Here is a 19,770-nt window from a genome sequence, read left to right on the forward strand (position 1 = left end):
CTTTGTGTTCATGAAATCTGCAAGACGTGCTTTGAGTTGGGGAGAAGAAGGAGAAAAGGTTGTGGAAGGACTGAGGTATGACTGAGAAATAGATAGGAGGAAGGAGGGAAAGGATACAGTGTGCCCCTGTTCGAACCAATAAATGTGTCTTTGGGGAGAAGGGAATAGAATGGTGCAAGGTGGGAAAGAGTTAGAGAGGGAGGAGTATCGCAGACGCTTCAAGCAGTTCCTACTTGGTTAAAAGAGGAACAGAGGCTGAAAAGGTGGAGGAAGATGGCAAGCTTTATGGACACATTAGGAGTGGGTTGTAACAAAAAAAAATGCCCCCTATTATTTTCCACCTTGTTTGTAAGGCTTGGTTGATTATGTATGAACCGCTAACTGCACTCCCATGAATTTTGCTCTTGATTTAATGATCACTAAGATGATTGTAGTATAACTGAGAGCTAAATGACCATAACAAGTGCAGGCTGGGTGCAAAATCCCATGTGTCTCCGTTTTTGTACTTCCTTTTAATGGCAAGCGGTAAATCATGAGCTCATATTCCCAGGACCTGACGGGAAGGGTTGCCAGTTGAGGAATAAAGATATTGATGGAGCTTGTTGTGGGGTGAAGAGGTTTAGGAGTGAATGGAAGAGAAGAGGCAGTGAGTGCAAAATTGGAAGTTGTGGTAGATAAGGAAACAGCTAGGAGGAAGGGAGGAGTAATGAACATAAGGCAGTGAAGAATGGAACAATGAGCAGTGGAATGTGACAGTCCTCAGGTTAGAGTTAAAGTGAATGGGTAGGGAGATTAAACGTGTAAAGAGAGGAAGATTAAAGACGCCCTGTTAGGTCTTGCAGAGGCAGGAAATGGGGTGGCCTACAGTCAGGGGTTTGAGAGACTAGTGAGAGGGCTGGCAGGTACATGCAAAGAGAAACAATAGGGCTTGCATGGAGTTTAATAGAGCCGTGAGAGAAACTGCATGGAGAGAGGGTCTGCAGGCAGACACACAGGCAATAGTCTGCAGAGGGATAGAAAGCGAGTCTCAAATGAGATGGAGAGAGTAGTGAGACCATCTGCATGGAGATCGAGAGAGTAGTAAGAGGGTCTACATAGAGAGAGAGAGAGAGAGAGAGAGAGAGAGAGAGAGGGTGAGAGAGAGGAGGGTCTGCAAGGAGAATGAGAGAGTAGCAAAAGGGTCTACATGGAGAGAGAGGTTAGAGAGACTGCATAGAGATTGAGAGCAGTAGGTGCAGGGAGCTGGAAAGAACAGTGAGAGGGTTGGCAGGGAGATGGAGAGAGGGGTTAGTTCCAGAGGGAGCCGGCAGAGTGATACGAGGGTCTAAACGGAGCAGCAGAGCAAATCAACAGGGTCTGTATGTAGACAGAGAGCAGCGAGCGGGTCTGTATGGAGATAGAGCAACAAGAGGCCGTGCATGGAGCCGAAGAGTGCAGCAAGACCTTGTGCATGGATTTGGAGAGAGCAGAAAAAGAGCGTGTATGGAGCTGGGGAGCGCAGCAGGGGCGTGCATGGAGCTGGAGAGAGCAGCAAAAGGGCGTGCATGGAGCTGGGGAGAGCAGCAAGAGTGTGTGAATGGAGCTGGAGAGAGCAGCAAGAGCGTGTGAATGGAGCTGGAGAGAGCAGAAAGACTGTGTGCATGGATTTGGAGAGCAGAAAAAGAGTGTGCATGGAGCTGGCGAGAGCAACAAGAGGGCGTGCATGGAGCTGGAGAGAGCAGCAAGAGGCTGTGCATGGAGCTAGAGCAGCAAGAGTGTGTGCGTGGAGCTAGAGCAGCAAGAAGGCGTACATGGAGCTGGAAATAGCTGCAAGAGGGCGTACATGGAGCCGGAGAGAGCAGCAAGAGTGTGTGCATGGAGCTGGAGAGAGCAGTAAAAGTGTGTGCATGAAGCTGAAGAGAGCAGCAAGAGTGTGTGCATGGAGCTGGAGAGAGCAAAAAGGGCATGCATTAAGCTGAAGAGAGCAGCAAGAGCATGTGCATTGAGCTGGAGAGAGCAGTAAAAGGGCGTGCATGGTGCTGGAGAGAACAGAGAGCAGCAAGAGGGCATGCATGGAGCTGGAGAGACCAGCAAGAGGGCATGAATGGAGCTGGAGCAGCAATAGGGTGTGTATGGAGCTGGAGCTGGAGCAGCAATAGGGTGTGTATGTAGCTGGAGACAACAGCAAGAGGGTGTGCATGGAGATAGAATGAGCAGCAAGAGGGCCTGCAGGGAGACGAAGAGTTCAGCAAAAGGGCATGCAGGGAAAAGGACAGTGACGAGGGGTCCTGCATGGAGTTGAAGAGAGCGGCAGGAAGTCCTTTATGGAGCTGGAGAGAGTGCTGGAAAGTCGTCCTACATGGAGCTTGAGAGTGTGACAAAAGATCAAGTATGGATCTGGAGAGAGCAGCGAGAAGGTCTGCATTAAGTTGGAAAGAGCAGCAAAAGGGTGTGCATGGAGCTGGAGGGAGCAGCAAGAGGGCGTGCATGGTGCTGGAGAGTGCAGCAAGAGGGAGTATATGGAGCTTAAGAGAGAAGCACTACTGCCGGGTGTACCCGCCATGTACATGAAGGAGATTATCTAGATTATCGTCGCTGGATTTGATATATTTGAACCCTTATTCTGGGGCTTCTTCTTGAATTAATTTGGAATGTTATTGTGAATAAACCTCGGATTACTAAACCTAGCACTTATAGCCATGATGAAGTTCCTTTCAAAGGAACAAAACGTGTTGGCTGATGACTTATCGTTTGTTTTACCAAGAAGAATACAATTAATTTAAAGGTTCTTCCTCAAAAGTTTGTGATTTCTTTCCTGGTGCACCTTCTTTAGTTAAAAAGCAGCAAGAGGTTGTGCAGGGAGCTGGAGAGCATGACGAGGGTTCCTGCAGGGAGCTGGAGAGAAGAGCAAGAGGATATGCATGGACCCAGAGAGAGTAGCAGGAGGGCGTGCATGGAGCTGGAGAGAACAACTAGAGGTCGTAAATGAACATGGAGGTAGCAGTGAAGGGGTCTGCATGGAGCTGGAGGTAGCAGTGAGGGGAGTCTGCCAGGAGTTGGAAAGTAGTGAAAGTGTCTGCAGGGAGATGACGAGTGGCAAAAGGTCCTTTATGAGTTGGAAAGCAGTAAGAGGGCGGGCAGGGAGCTGGAGCAAGAGCTCCTGTATGGAGCTGGAGAGAGCGGCAAGAAGTCCTGCATGGAACTTGAGAGAGCTTTAACACATGGTATCTTTACTCACCATTAAGGAATCGGTTAGTGTCAAAGACTTTGACATGTGCCCCTCTCTCTAGCTTGTTGCTCATGCCAGGCTGTGGTGAACATGGGCCTGTCCAAAATACGCGCCCTCTGCAAAAGCGCTGGACGAAGATGCCCTGTGGAGTGCTGGCTAGCATGAGCCCCTTCTCTAGGAAGGTTAACAGTTCCTGAGTGGCTTGTTGCCTAACTGGGTCTTCAATGGTGATAGCTGGTGGCAGGTAGATGCGCTCCATCTGACTAGCAACCAATGCTGGCTGAGCTGAGGAAATCTTACAGTCCCCACTCAGGATGTCCTTTTGGAGCATCCGATGCGCCCCATAGAAGATGGTCACCCGCATGGCATAAATACCTATGGGAGAGGAAGACAAGTTTTTTAAACCTTTGGATCAGGCAGAGATGGAGCACACAAAACAGAAGAGATTCCACTACAGTCGGTATAATAGTTGGCACAGTGCATAGTTACCCACAGTTCTGCATTTGAGGCAGGATGGAACACACATTAAAGAGGCGCCCCTACTTTTCTCAGGCTGTGCATGAACCCCGAAGTATGATCCTCGTGGGTATGAACCTTTCTGTGTTCCAGTATGCTAATACAAATCATAAGCAAGAACCTGCTAACTGAAGGTATTGACGCCCTAAGTATTTCCTTTAAAAATATCAGATCTGAATGAGAGAGAATGTCATCGTCTTAAACCACCCCCCACACACAAAAATGAGTCCCTTCTCTTTACATTTACTCACAAGAACAAATTTGATCTCTCTCTTCTGCGTCACTGGAACTTGAAGGCTTCTCTTCCCTCACTTTCTCTCACGTTCAAATCTCTTGGTTTGTTACTGGAACCCTCCCTCACCCTTATCTCTCACATTAATAGTTTATGTCTTCACTTCTTCAATGTAATCAAGTACTTAATCCCTCAGGTCTATTCAGACTAGCCGTACATGCCCTCGTTATATCTTGAAACACAATCCTAGCTGGAGAACCAGAGTCAACCATCACACATCTGAAAACATTACTACACTCAACCGCAGAGATATCACACCCGTAGGTAAATGTAGCCACAACACCCTCCACTGGCTTCCAATCATGAGAATGATCACATCCTTAACTATAAAGCCATTCAAGAAAACAGCTCTCTCTACCTTGAAGATCTGCTTTTCATCTCTAGCAACTTTAGACTTTTCAGAGGCAGAAATTCCATGAAGTGTAATGTTTCAAATGGCAGGGATTAAAAAAAAAATTCCACCTACACTCACCATAGGGAGCAATAGAGGGGCTAAAAGGCAGGCTATCAATTTGAACAGCAAAATTAGAAATCTTGAAAAAACACAACATACCAGCTGATATATTCTCAAAACACCAACCACCTTCAAAAGAGTGGTGTGCAAAACAGCCAAAGACTCATATTGCGAGGAACCAAATTCTGTTCCCAAGCCCAGCCAAAAGGTTTTCATAATGCGAGGAAGCAAATTCAGTTCCCAAGCCCAGTCAAAAGGTTTGGAAGAGGACGGTCAACTACACATGGCAAAGCCAGAAAGGTGGCACCTGAAAGGAATAATTGAAACAGCCCTTTCTGAAAGAAAAGGGACCAAATACCCTGTAAAAAGAGTGACACCTGGCACAAACAATACAATGCCCCTACATAGTCGAAAGCTAGGGAGAGCAGGCTATCCGGAAACAATTCTAAACGCTTCAAGCAAACAAGGCAGAAAAGGAGGAGTTACTCACAGATAAAATGCACAAGGGGTCCGATTACCCAGAAGCCCTTTCCCTGGCACAAAGGGGCGGCATAAGCATTGGGAGCAGTGCGCTGATGACCCTTAATACTATCCAACACAGTGAGGTCACCCGTATTAAACTGAAACAAACTCTCCTTCCCTCTCACTCTTCTCCCTTATAGCCTCCCATCCTTTCCAGTTTTTAAGATACTCTTCTGGGGGTGTAGGCTTTTACTAGTGAAATGGATTTCTTACCTTCTTCCAGCACAAGCGTCGTGTCTGCAGCCTCAGTTTCCACCCAGTTCAGGGTGATCTCCAGCTGACCTACAGAAAAGATAGAAAAGTGACATTAACTCATAGTTTCACAGAAATGTAGAGTGCTCCTTCCAGTGCACCAAGGCCTTCTGTTGCCCTGGGAGTGAGATTAGCAGATGACTTCATCAACAGGCCCAGACTGGCCTGACCAGGCATTTTCTCAATGGGCTGGCCGGGTGGGGCCTGGGTTTACTGCTGTTGGGGGCAGTATTATTGCTGGGGACTGGTCACATTTCTTGCCTATAGAATAAATGGTTTTTAAAGTGTGCCGGTCAGACCATGCTCTCTTCAAAGACATTTGATTTTGCATTTGGATGGTTGCGGTCTAGTGCAAGGTCGCCACGAGCAGCACAGACCTTCAGGGATTTGGGTGAGGGGTCTAATGTTGCTTGGCTCAGAGCAAACAGGAGACACAAAACAAGCATTTGCAATGCAACTGGTCTCGCATTTACGAGAGTTTGAGCTATTGACATTGTTAATGACATATGTTTTGGTTTTTGAAACATAAATAAAACGCATTGTCATTTACAATGCCAATAGCTTAAACTCGAGTAAATGCGAGACCTGTTGCATTGCAAATGCTTGTTTTTATTTAGCAGTTTTACACTGGGGAATTGCCTGGCCCCTTCAGACACCTTTCTTGGACTTCCTGAACTAGACGTCCTCCTGTGTGGTTGCCTAAGGTGCCCTTCAGGCCACATATCAGTGTCCTCTAAGAGGCTCATCAGTACTTTCTTATTTAGATTTTGTTCTAAATGTAGAATAGGAACCATAACCACCCCAAGTTCTGGGTGACACCTTATGCATTATAGACAAAGGAAACATCTGCATATTTGTTTAATAGAACTTGTTGGTAACAGTAGACAGTTCCCCACCAGGCCTGTCTCCCTTCCTTTCCTTCAGAATGGGGAAGAAAAGATAAATTCTGAATTTTTTTTTCCTATATCCTATCACGATCACAACTGTAAATATATATTTTTTTAAGTATTCAGTTAGGTCTCCCAGACTGCCACCAAACTGCAATGTGCAGCGAGGTTCACCCTCATCCGTTGTTCCGTTCGAGCTTTACAGGGAACTGTTGCGTGGTGTTATACAATGTCCCATTTGGACCCATCTTCTCAAGGGTTCTCTAGGGTTCTGGGAGGAAGGGACTCCCCATACCAGGGAGCGTTAACATGTTTGGACTCACTTTACAACTCATGAAATATAAAAAAAACTTGTCGGAATTGCTTCTAAGACATATATAATTTAGCCAAATTACTATGAGGAATGCTTTAAAATACAAGGTTAGGCAACATTTTCGTAAATTATTAAGGCAGGAAGGATACTCCTTCCAACTCCACTGAGGAGCAGGGTCAAACTTTCTTGCTATGCTCATTCAGTGGCAGTACGGATATTTATATTCTCCCCACAGTTTTAAAGTTCACCAACCAACACGTGAGGGCACGATGCAAAACAGCCGCAGGTCAAGTAACTACGTAGAAAAGTTATTCTGTTGACCTCAGTTTCACTATTCCTTCCAACAACCTCAATGTGATGCGAGTAAAAAAAAAACAGAAAAAAGCGTCCTGTGAGCTAAGTGGATCAAAAATATATTTTCCCGAAAATGTACGCGTCGCACAGCTTTAATAGATCACAGACTTGGAGAGTTGTAAGCAAGATAAACTACGCCACAGGCACGTGACAAATGCTATGTCACACTAGTACAACAGCCTAATTCTGCCCCCACCAACACCATTCATCTCCCCTTGTAACTCACAATCACACAAGCTTGCGTGCTATCTCGCAAACACATGGACACACACACAAACATACACTAAAAGATATTCACACCCGGCGATAGCACAGCACGTGACCAAAAACACAGACACTGTCACCTTATCACACACCATATGCTGAACCAAAACCCTGAAGAAATCACCGGTAAAGTAAATAACGGTGATGAAACATGTTGGTTAATTTTTAATAGAGTGAGCCAACAGCACAGAATAAAGTTGTAGTTGCCAGTTTTGCTCAGCTCTTTTTAATTGGTGGTATGTCTGCATCTCATTTTGGTAGGGGTATTGACATACTACAATGGGTTATGTAACACGTGTAACACATAATGGTTTTTCGGTTTGATTACACTTTCTTTATCCCCCCTTTCTTTTGGGTTGACAGTAGCTGATGATGAGAAGTGAGGAATCAGGCGAGTACCAGTCTGTCAGATCCTCCCCTTAGTGTTGCTTCCGTAAGGCACTGTCAACCTCCCCTCCCCTTTTTTCTTCACAGCTGGAAGGTATAGGGAGGTGTTAGGTCGGTGGTGGATCACATAGACACACATATACAGTTTTGAGAGCTGGTTTAGTCAGTGACAGTGTTCAGCACACTCAGACAGAAGGCGGAAGTATACCCTCTATCTGACCAAACTAAGTAATCTGGGTTTTACAACCACAGAGCACAAAAGGGGCACGCCATTGTTGAGGATTTACACTAGTACAACAGCCTAATTCTGCCCCACCAACACCATTCATCTCCCCTTGTAACTCACAATCACACAAGCTTGCGTGCTATCTCGCAAACACATGCACACACACACAAACATACACTAAAAGATATGCACACCCGGCGATAGCACAGCACGTGACCAAAAACACAGACACTGTCACCTTATCACACACCATCATCACACCCATTAACATACTAAAGCCAAACGGACACCCTTGCATACTGTTACATACAACAAACAACAACAGAAGCACAATTACGCCACACACCCTGAGAGGAAAGATTGCAGTCTGTTTTAGAGATGGTTAAGCAACAGTGGCGCATACACCTGCACTGTGTGTGTCAGTATCTGTGAAGGTGCGTGCGTGTACGTGCGTGTAAGGATGCATCGTCGTTCTCTGTGTTGTTAGAGTCCTACGCACGTGAAGAAGGCTCAATGACGCAAATCATGCACATGGTTGTGTGCGTGCGTGCGCATGTATAAACTCTTCTGTCCATGTGAAGGAACATTGCACAACTGCTGCTCCTGCACTTGTCACTAGCACCAATGAAGGCTGCAGGGTTGCTGCAGTGCCCACGCTTAACTGCGTTGCTGGTTACTGAACCTTGGTAAACCGTGTTCATTCCGCAATAGCCAGAACATTGAATGTGTAAACGCAGGCTGGCTGGGGTTAGAGACAGCCGTGGCGTGCTGTCACAGCATCGCTGCAGGTGCTTCAGCCCCGCTTCAGTCCCGCTGCCATCTGTGCTTTAGAGACATTTGTTTGCGTAGTTTCTTGTCTTCGTGTCCTCTGCTGCGCCATCTTCACTAGACACCTCAAGTGTGATCAGTAGCGTAGCACCGTCTGGAGACATGCTGAACTACCGACGTGTGTGGTATTCGGGGGTGCAGCCAGACACAACAAGCCCGAGTCACCGATGATGTCACAGCAGAAGAAGCCCTCCGGGAGGCAGACACCAGACCTCTGTGCGCAACTGTGTCACGTGCACTAATTAACTAAACTGCAACATGTTTTCTCAAATGTGGTTACAAACATGTTAAAAAACAAGCACTACAACTCTCTCAACATCGCTTCCTGCGCCAGAAAGCTCTTCCCTTCACACTATGTGGCCGAGATAAGGCGCCCAGGGCGACAGGGTCAGAGGTCAGGAGTAAAGAGCATTACACAAGTCAGGAATAGGCGGCCCGTCTACGGCGCTGCTTTACACGGTACAGTGCAGCGCTCCGGGCTCGTGCAAGCAGGGATACTGGCGCAGAGGCTACTGCTAAAACAAGCCCCAAGGAGCCGCGCGCCCCGCCGGCTCGCTGCTGTCTGCAACGGACTGGGTTTTTGAGCCCTGCTTTGCGCAACACGCCGCGCGCGCTCACATGCTGCCTAGAAAAACAAGCATTAGGAATGCATTAGGGCTCGAGTTTGTTTGAGTTAGAGATAATGGCATTGTAAATGGCAATGTGTTTTAGGCATGTGTTTTGGAGTGAAAGCATGTGGTGTGTGTTGGAGATGTGTGTTGGATTGGAATGTTATCAATGGTGGCATGCTGCACTTTAACGCATTATCTTTAAAAGGTAAAGTGCAGCATAGTGCGAAAGGTACAATATTAATTGGTGGATGCACTCACTGTCACTCTGCACTCACTGTCACTCTGCACTCACTGTCACTCTGCACTCACTGTCACTCTGCACTCACTGTCACTCTGCACTCACTGTCATTCTGCACTTACTCTGCACTCACTGTCACTCTCGCACTCACTCTGCACTCACTGTTGCTCTCACACTCACTCTGCACACACTCACTCTGCACTCACACGCACTCTTCACTCACTGTCCATCACACTCACTCTGCACTCACTGTCACTCTGCTGTCACTCTGCACTCACTGTCACTCTGCTGTCACTCTGCACTCACTGTCACTCTGCACTCACGGTCACTCTCGCACTCACTGTCACTCTTGCACTCACTGTCACTCTCGCACACACTCTGCACTCACTGTCACTCTCGCACTCACTCTGCACTCACAGTCACTCTCACACTCACTCTGAACTCACAGTCACTCTCGCACTCACTCTGCACTCCTTGTCACTCTCGCACTCACTGTCACTCTCGCACTCACTCCGCACTCACTGTCACTCTTGCACTCACTGTCACTCTCACACTCACTCTGCACTCACTGTCACTCTCGCACTCACTCTGCACTCACTTTCACTCTGCACTCTCACTCTTGCACTCACTCTGCACTCACTGTCACTCTCGCACTCACACTGCACTCACTGTCACTCTCGTACTCCCTCTGCACTCACTATCCTCTCGCACTCACTCTGCACTCACTGTCACTCTCACACTCACTCTGCACTCACGCACTCACTGTCACTCTCGCACTCACTCTGCACTCACTGTCACTCTCGCACTCACTCTGCACTCACTGTCACTCTCGCACTCACTCTGCACTCACAGTAACTCTCGCACTCACTCTGCACTCACTACACACTGTTCACCCTGCACACTCACACTGTTTACTCTGCACACACACACACACACTGCAGTCACTGTGACCAGTGCCTATGTGTGCGCCCAGTGCCGGTGTGCGCGAGCAGCCTGTGTGTGTGTATGTAGTGCCTCTGTGTGTGAACAGTGTGTGTGTGTTAACAGTGTCTGTGTGTGTGAACAGTGTCTGTGTGTGTGTGAACAGTGTCTGTGTGTGTGAACAGTGTCTGTGTGTGAGCAGTGCCGGTGTGTGTGCGCAGTGCCGGTGTGTGTGCGCAGTGCCGGTGTGTGTGAACAGTGCCTATGTGTGCGCGCAGTGCCGGTGTGTGTGAGCAGCCTGTGTGTGTATGTAGTGCCTGTGTGTGCAAACAGTGTCTGTGTGTGTGAACAGTGTCTGAGTGTGTGAACAGTCTCTGTGTGTGCGAGCAGTGTCTGTGTGTACCAGCAGTGTCTGTGTGTGCGAGCAGTGTCTGTGTGTGCGAGCAGTGTCTGTGTGTGCGAGCAGTGTCTGTGTGCGAGCAGTGTCTGTGTATGAACAGTGCCTGTGTGTGTGAAGTGCCTGTGTGTGTGAGAGGTGCCTGTGTGTGTGAGAAGTGCCTGTGTGTGTGAGAAGTGCCTGTGTGTGTGAGAAGTGCCTGTGTGTGTGAGCAGTGCCTGTGTGTGTGAGCAGTGTCCGTGTGTGTCAACAGTGTGTGAGTTTGAGTTTAAAACATTTATAGAGCGCCCGTTCACCTGGCGGTTTCATGGCGCTGTAGTGTGCAGAACCCAGAGAACAAAGAGATCAGGGGAGAAGCAGAACAAAACAATTACAGTGGAAAGACTTGTGCAAAGAGAAAAGTTTTTAACGCCTTTCGGAAATGTAAATATTGAGTGGGAGATCTGAGATAGGCAGGGAGAGAGTTCCAGAAAGCGTGGGCAAGTGTGGAAAATTTCGTGCCCCCCCACTTTTTACGCCTAAAGCGGGGAACTGCCAACAGATATTGGGAGGAAGAGCGCAGCTCCCTGACAGGGGCATAGACTTTGATTTCCGAAGAAATGAAAGCAGGGGCTGCGCCAACCCGTGCCTGAAAAGTAATGCAGCCCATCTTGAACTGAGCTCGTTCTCGGATAGGGAGCCAGTGCAAAGACTTAAGGAGAGGGGTGACATGGTGGGACTTGGCCTGATTGTAAACCAGGCGAGCGGCCTAGTTTTGAACCAGCTGTAATCGCTGCAGACTGTAAGCGGGCATGCCACAATATAGTGCATTGCCATAATCGAGGCGAGAAATTACCATCGCCAGGACTATGAGTTTTAAAGCAGAACATGAAAAGAAACTGGAAACTTTACGGATAGTGCGGAGTGAAAGAAAGGAGGAGGACACCACTAGACTGACCTGCGAGTGCAAAGTGAGTTGGTCATTCAACTTAATCCCAAGGGTTTTCACAGAGGAGGATGGAGAAGGGGAGGGAACCAGGGAGGGGGGGCCAAAAAAAGGAGGTCCAGGGACTGGAGCAACCACCTGTCAAAACCAGCTCAGTTTTGTCTGGGTTTAACTTCAAGTGGTTGTAATTCATCCAGTCCCGGATAAAAATCATAACAGACTGGAACTTAAGCATGGAGTCAGGGGATGGGGACAAATTAAAAATAAGATGAAGGTCGTCCAAATAATTGTAGACTGAGACCTCCATTTGCTGAAGGGCAAAAATAAGAGGGGCGATATACAAGTTGAATAAAAGGGGGGAAAGGGAAGAGCCCTGAGGAACCCCGCATTGTACCTTCCGGAAGTCCGCCGAAAAGTCACCCAGGCGCACTGCCTGGGTGCGGTCCCTCAGGAAGGAGGACAGCCAGGCCAGGGCCGAACCTCCAACCCCCGCCGCCCTGACACGGGAAAGTAAGATGGAATAGTCAACCGTGTCAAAGTCGGCGGAGAGGTCAAGGAGGACCAGGGCCTGGGGATGGTTAGTGTCCATACCCTTCCTGAGGTTGTCGAGGACCGATAACACCACGGACTCCATAGAGTGTGCGGGGCTCCTCCACAAAAGTACTGAGCGCTCTGGTCACGTGGCGCTCCAGTACCTTCCCCAGAAAAGGCAACAAAGAAATGGGGCGGTAGTTGACAAGAGCGGAGGGGTCCGCGCCAGGCTTTTTAAGGATGGGGACAATGATGGCCGATTTAAGTGGTTGAATAACAATGCCCTGAGACAGTGAGCTGTTAAGAAAATTGAGAGTGGGCTGAACACAAACCTAGTAAATGTGCTTGAGGATGTGGGCAGGACAGATGTCTAAAGGGGAACCTGATTTGACCATAGGAAGGAGGGAGAGAAAAGACTCTTCCGTCAAGAGGGGGAACGAATCCATGCGTGCCCCGACTGACGGACACTGGGGGTCAACAAAGGAAAGAGGGGGGGGGAGGGAAATTGGCTTTAATGTTAGAAATTTTGTCCAGAAAATAAGTATTGAGGGAGTCAAATAGGTCCTGGGAAGGGGAGGGTTTTAGGGTGACTGTCGGAAAAGGCGAGATTGTGTACAATAGAAAAAATTTCTCTAGGCTGATTTTCGGCTGCCAGGATTTTTGAGGAGAAATAAGCAGTCTTAGCAGCCAAAATAGATTTTTTGTACTGAGAAAGGAGGATGACATACTGGGTTTTGAGGTTAGGGCAATAATCTCGCCTCCAAGCCCGCTCAGCGTGGCGCACAGTTAATTTTATGGCCTTCAATTCCTCATTGAACCAACGGTTCGCGTCGTTCGCACGCCTGGAGGACACCCGCCTGAGGGGAGCGACCAAATCGCAGCCTGTCAGGAGCCAGGAGTTAATGGAATCAGCTTGTGCGGAGGACGACAGACCGTGTAAATTAGGACTAGATGCAGACAGTGTGGCAGACAGAGAGGCCACATCCACCTGGTTCCAAGAGCGCGCCCAGATGTTTTTGAGAAGGGGGGCTTGGTGACTCGACTAAGGTGAAGGGAAAAGGAAATCAAGAAGTGATTGGACCATGTGCAGGGGGAAATGGACAGGGAAGCTACTGGACAATTAAGGGACCAAACCTGATCAAGGATGTGACCCTGAATGTGAGTGGGGGAATGAACGTGGGAGTCAAAATTGAGGGAACGAAGAGTATCCGAGAATTCTTTGGAAGTCGAGCATTCTGCGGGGTCTGAAGGCCAAAAGTTAAAATCTCCCAATACCAGGATAGAGGAGTTGTTGACCGCTAAAGTGGCCAGCAAATCTTGGAATTCAGAGAGAAAATGTTGAGAAGGTTGAGGGGGCCGATACATAAGCAAGCAGGTGAGTGGAACTCTGAAAGACGGTGATTGGACAACTAAAAAGTCTGACAAACCAATAGAAGAGAAAGTTAGAGGCTGAAAGGAAAAGTCTGTACGTGCAATCAAAGCAACGCCGCCACCAGACTTGCCGGAGGGTCGGGCGGCGCGCAGAGCATAATATGAGGCAGGAAGGGCAGCCAAGAGGGAAGGGAGGGAGTTGTCACAGAACCAGGTCTCCGTAAGAAATAGGAGATCCGGCTTGTACGAGTCCAATAGGACGAAGAGTTCGTGACAGTTCTTTACTGCTGACCTAGTATTAAGATAATAGATGGATAGGGCAGCAGGCAAGGGGGAAACAGGGACATCGCAAGATGGACCTGGGGGGGGGGGGAGGAGGAAGAGTGGGGGAGGGACGGGAGATAGGGGAGTGGACAAGGAGCTGTCAATCCCAGCCTACTGATGTGCGAAATCACAGAGTCGGCCAAAGGCCACGGACCTTGAAGGTTGCAGAGCTGCACAGAAGAGTATTGTACAATCTGGGCATGGTGGGGTGCCCCTAGGCCCGGCCGGCCGCTGACGGGCTTGACTTTGTAGCGCCCGCTGCGCACGTCCGCTGCGTTGCCGGAAGGGCACCCGCCTTAAGTAGCCCGCAGCCCGTCTGCCTCACAACCACTGGATCGCTAACCGCCCCCCTCGCACACCAGCCCATGACACCACAGTCTTGCGCTTTCATTCAACAACCCAGTAGATTCTGGGTCTTGTAGTCCCAGTTAGCCTCAACTGATTCAGTTGAACTACATTTCTAGATTACACTGGTTGTTGGAAAGACTGAAATGGAATATAGTATTGCATGTGACATGGACTCATCAGATAACCTAAGAAGAGCCACACCGGGTTCCATAGCTCTGTGGCACTGACTTCCTCCTTAAGAGGCTGCTCCAGTAAGCATGTCCCGAAAACCTAATTTTAACCTCTGGTCTCATTATCTTTAACATACGCCTTGAAATATTCATGGTCTTTTTACCTTTTTCCCACCTATTTACCGAGTTTAGTTAGAAAAGGAAACATGTCTACATACCCACGAGTATAGTTTTGTAGTTTGAAGTCTGTTATAGATTTGTATGATAGTATAAGGGTGGAGCCCGCCATGGTGCAATTTCTCCGTCAATTATACTCAGGAGCCACTGCAAAGGTGAGAAATGGCCTAAAGGGAGAATGCACCAAGCCCTTCCGCGTAGAGAGGGAGTCAGACAGTGCTGCGTCCTGGCCCCATTCCTTTTCTCCATATATACGAACGCTTTGGAGGAGGAATTGGAGGCCGGGGTAGTAGACTCGCCAAGATACAACAACAAGCAGGCTGTCTCCCCTCTCTACGCGGACGATGCGGTGCTAATGGCCAGAACCAAGATAGGCGCCCAGAAAGCACTTTCCAAATATATTGAGTTTTTGGACAATAGGGGCTTAAAACTCAATGCAAAGAAATCATTTGTGATGTTGTGTGGGAAAGGACGGGCTAAATGCAAATCTATCTAAGTGGGTGATGTTTCCATCGAACATACTAAAACATTCTCCTACTTGGGGGTGCTTCTCGATGGGTCGGGCTCCTGGGGTCCTGCAGTTAAGAGCAGGACCCTATTGTTTAAACGCTCAACTGCAGCACTAATGAATTTTGCCCAAAAACTGGGAAAAAGACCACCGTAGATACTCTTAAAAATATACACAGCTAAATGCAAATGTATAGCACTTTATGGGGCGGGCATTTGGGGTTTTCAGAATGTAGCATCGATACAAATCGAGGAACATTTCTTTTTTAGATATCTTTTAGCGCTACCTCAGGGTACTTCAGTTTTTAATTGTCATGCAGAATTAGGAATGGAGTTTATCACAGACCTTATAAAACTACAACCTATTTAACTCTGGCAGAGAGTCTGGTCAGCAGATGCCCTGGACCTTAATTGAGATATCATTAAGGACGTAATGGCATTGGATAATTCAAGAAATATCCCATGGTTAGACTATGTCAGAAAAACACTAACAGATCTGCATAGACCCAAACTGTATAATAACCCTGAACTAATCTGCATGATATCAAGAAAGGAATTGAAAATGTTATGTATGAACCACTTTGAACTGCTTAGATTATCAGGCGATATTACTAAAATATCAGTGATTCATCACCAAATGACCCTGGCCTGCTTCACTATTCAACCGTATTTGCTTCATTGCATAAAGGGTTTTGATAGATTCATCTTGACCTGGTTCAGATTTGAAACATTCCATCACCTGGTCACATTTCCATCCAAAAATGATTGGTCGTGGAATTTGGAGTTTTGCCCGTGTGATAATCTATCATTGCAATCCACATTTCACGTGGTTTTATTTTGTAAATATTACGAGAATGAACGTAGAAGGTGGATCAAGCAGTATCTGAAGCAGGGCCTATGGCGGCAATGCCGACCAGCATACTTATTCTTACAACAATTGGAAAATTAAATTTGTATAGCAATTCTGTCTGGTCTTTTAAAAATTATACTGAGGAAACGCAATTTTATAACTTGCTAATTGTACTACTGAAAGGATTGAGCCTTATTACTGTAATATTACAATCTTATTTTTTTAATGTTCTTTTTATGACATTCTTATGAATTTGTCTATGTATAAATTGCTGCTTTTATGATTTTATGTTCTTGCTAAAAATCGAATAAAGCATTTTTCTGATTCTGATAGTATCATACTGCCATCTAGTGGTTAATATGAATAACGGCATGAAAAACTTGAAAGCATCTTCCTCCAGCCAGGAAGGGCACTCAGATTGTGGTCGGAGAGGACATACTAATCAAGGGAGTAGCCAGAAAAGAAACATCACCCCACTTTAAAACATTAACCCCTTCAATGCTGAGGCTCCCCCAGTGCTAAGCCCTTTTATGGCTATTTGGGTTAGTTGGCGCTACAGGCTCCATAAACATTTTTCCACATAAGGTATCCTCATCATTCTAAATTTGTGTCCCTTCTTTCCAACATTCTGGGCATTTTAAAAGTACCCAGGGTTTGTGGATTCCCCATGAGGGGACTAAGACAATAAGCAAAATATAGCTGAATTTTGAGTTTTGGGGGAATATTAGGGAAAACGTGTACTGGATAAAGGATTTGTTTTTTCCCCTAAAAATGATTCAACAAAGAATTTAATGTGCTAAAGTCACCATCTTCCCAGCTTTCAAGAACACGCAGAGCTGAATAAGAAACTATTTTTTTTACCACAGGTTTGGTATTTTTCAAAGTGGTAGCCCTTTTTTTAAATTTTTTTTTGTGCTCTCACCCCAATCTGTGGTGGAAACCAGTGTGAGCCCCATGGGCGGTCCAGAAAAGTTACAAATTTCTGAAAAGTAGATAATTTCAAATTCAGTAAGGGATCAGATGTGTAGATCCTCAAGGATTATTCCCCAAAAAATAACTGTTGAAATCAAGAAATATTGAAAATGAGTAGGAAAAAACAGCCACTACTGATCTGCACTGTACAACAGTTCTTCATTGTGTACCTAGTGCAGACCAATTCATATAGTGAAATATGTAGAGAGCAAAATGAGCATCAAGGAAACCTATGTATTTCTGAATTGAACACAAGATATGGAGTTTAAAAGCAGTGAGCATCCGTACTAGCATATGATTTAAAGGGTATTTTTCAAACTGTCTTCTTTCCTACATATAGGGTTACATTTGGAAGGCACAAATGAAGCACAATCCTAATTGGTAATAACAAATGTTTTACTATTCTATGCTCCTGCATGTCTGCCGACAAAAAGGGTACCTCACTTGTTTGGTTAGGCCAAGTGACCGTGACAAGAAATGGGTAAAAACACAACATGCACACAACACATATCTCCACACAAACCGGTCCCTTTTTTGCAAAAAGGGTAACTGTGGATTTTGGGCACCAACTCAGCAGGCACCTAGGGAAGTCTAGCAAACTTGTACATTTCTGAAAACTAGACACCTGGCGGAATCCAGTTAGGGGTGACTTGTGTGGATCTATCTAGGTAATTTTACCCAGATTCCAATGTAAACATCCAACCGAATATGCTACTTACCATTATGCATCTGTTCTTGGCATGTAGGGCTGCTGACATTCATATCTGTGCATGGATCGCCGCCTAGTGTTGGGTCCGGATGATCGCACATTGTTGTCCTGGAAGAGCCTTCGAAGTATCACGAGATAGGTGGCTCCTCCCCTGGACTACAGTGCGCATGGGCATCAACTCCATCCTCAGATTGTTTTTAGCCATTGTGGCCACGATGGAGTGAAACTGAGTGAATGATGACCATGCTAGAAGTATGTGTTAATGCTGCAGCCCCTACAGGCGCCGGGGAGGAGGGCGGGTGATATGAATGTCAGCAGCCCTACATGCCAAGAACAGATGCATACTGGTAAGTAGCATATTCGGTTCGAGGCATTTGGGTTGCTGAATTCATATCTGTGCATAGAATACATAGCAGTCCCTCCATTAACGGCGGCCGCCCGTGCCAGCTGCAGCAGTTTGGAAAAGTGTTTTTAGAACAGCCTGCCCTACAGTTGCCTGCTGTTTGGAGTGCACATCAACACAGTAATGTTTTGTAAACTTGTGTGTGGTAGACCATGTGGCTGCTCTACATAAGTCTTCCAAAGGGATATTTCCAAGGAAAGCCATGGAGGCCCCCAACTTTCGGGTGGAGTGGGCCCGTGGTGGAATGGTGAGAGTGCGCTTGGCTTTCTGATAGCAGATCTGAATACATTTAACTATCCACCTGCCTATACCAGCCTTGGAAATGGGGTTACCTTTGTGTTGTGGCGCAAAGGCAACAAAGAGTTGTTTAGTCTTCCTAAAATCCTTGGTCCTATCAATGTAATACATTAGGGCCCTTTTAACGTCAAGTGTGTGGAGCATTCTCTCCGCCAGTGACTCTGGATTTTGGAAGAACACAGGTAGTTCTATAGTCTGCAAACAATGGTAACGGTTTATAAGAGCGCACAGCAAAGAGTCCAGGTATAAGTAGTCAAACAATATGTGAAAATGATGCTCAGGAAGAGGTGGGGGGCCGGTTACCACAGCCTCCAAGACAAACCAATGGTCCAAACAGTTACTGTGTTCCTCCGAGCACTCAATCAAATATCAAAGAGTCTTTATATAGTTTTCACTATTCCTTTTAATGTCCAATCTTCCTTCAAATTCAAATCCAATTTCCATCAAACGATAACTCGCAGCCAACACGTGTTTCGTCAAGTCCGTGTAGGACAGATTGACTTCTTCAGGGCTGCAACCCAAATACTTACAATCAGTCTTAATTTACAAATTTTGAAATTGCAAAACAAACCATTTTATGCACTTTTTAACGTAAAGCGGAAATTCACTTTGAAAATCATTTTTTGACCTTAACCAAGGTCTAATGTACAGTTGCAGGTATTAGTACACTCGATTTCACAAAAGAAGGAACATATGTACCAAAACCATGATCTTCACAAAACTTGATATGAACCATTTACATTTCAAAGCATCACCAACTCTAATTTCATACGAGTCTAAAGTATAGGGTATAGGGCTGTGGTCCCCGATAACACCCATAGGTAACAGGTTCATGAACCTATATTTATAAATCTCTAGTCAATAACTCACCTATTGTAAGATAGATGTATCAAACTATTAATGTCAACACGTAGTATATTTAATAGATACCAGACATCGTCCCTTCAGTGGTTTGCCTCGTATGTGCCAATTCCTATAAATAAAATTAATAAATAGTGCTATCAATGCTTGATAGCTCCAATATAAACAAATGCAAGTCTGATCAAATCAAGTATAATATAATGGACCGATAATTCCACTCACCAATTTGTGAAGTGACTTTTTAGTAAATTTCATACACGTATAAGTATTCCCATAATCTTCCGTTTCAAGTCAAATAGCATTGAAGTCTGGGCATGGGTCGAGTAAGTTCCTAAAGTAAATTAACATCGCTGTCAATACTGTTCATTAAACGTATGACAGCTTATAACCAGATCCTATAAAGTGTCGACAGCCGGCTAAACATATCCACTGTGCAGGTCTCACCTTTCTTATTAGTATTGGTGTGTACCCATATTTTTCATCTTCTAATGGTTTCTTCAGTAATCGTAAGTATCCTCAACACGAGTCCGTGTCTAGTGTAAAAGAGAGGATACACTTATGAAGTCCAAACCTTAACTAATAAATCCCCTACAGTTCCAATAAGTTCACCGTACTCACCGTTTGTAAGTCTGAAGTGTTCCGACTTTGGCGTTCT

At 46.3% G+C, this 19,770-nt stretch overlaps 1 protein-coding gene across 1 annotated transcript in view; it reads right to left on the reverse strand.

Annotated features, from left to right (window-relative positions):
• IRF9 (interferon regulatory factor 9) overlaps window positions 1-19,770 on the reverse strand; it is a 137,374-nt gene that overhangs the window by 44,162 nt on the left and 73,442 nt on the right. Inside the window, exons 6-7 of the mRNA XM_086923744.1 lie at window positions 5,206-5,274; window positions 3,218-3,583 (exon numbers count right to left, since the gene is read on the reverse strand). Of these exons, the coding sequence (XP_086779870.1) occupies window positions 3,218-3,583; window positions 5,206-5,274 (435 nt within the window). The remainder of the gene's footprint in view (window positions 1-3,217; window positions 3,584-5,205; window positions 5,275-19,770) is intronic.

The sequence above is a fragment of the Lissotriton vulgaris genome, chromosome 5 (assembly GCF_964263255.1).
Source record: "Lissotriton vulgaris chromosome 5, aLisVul1.2, whole genome shotgun sequence".
In the NCBI taxonomy this organism is placed as follows: Eukaryota; Metazoa; Chordata; class Amphibia; order Caudata; family Salamandridae; genus Lissotriton; species Lissotriton vulgaris.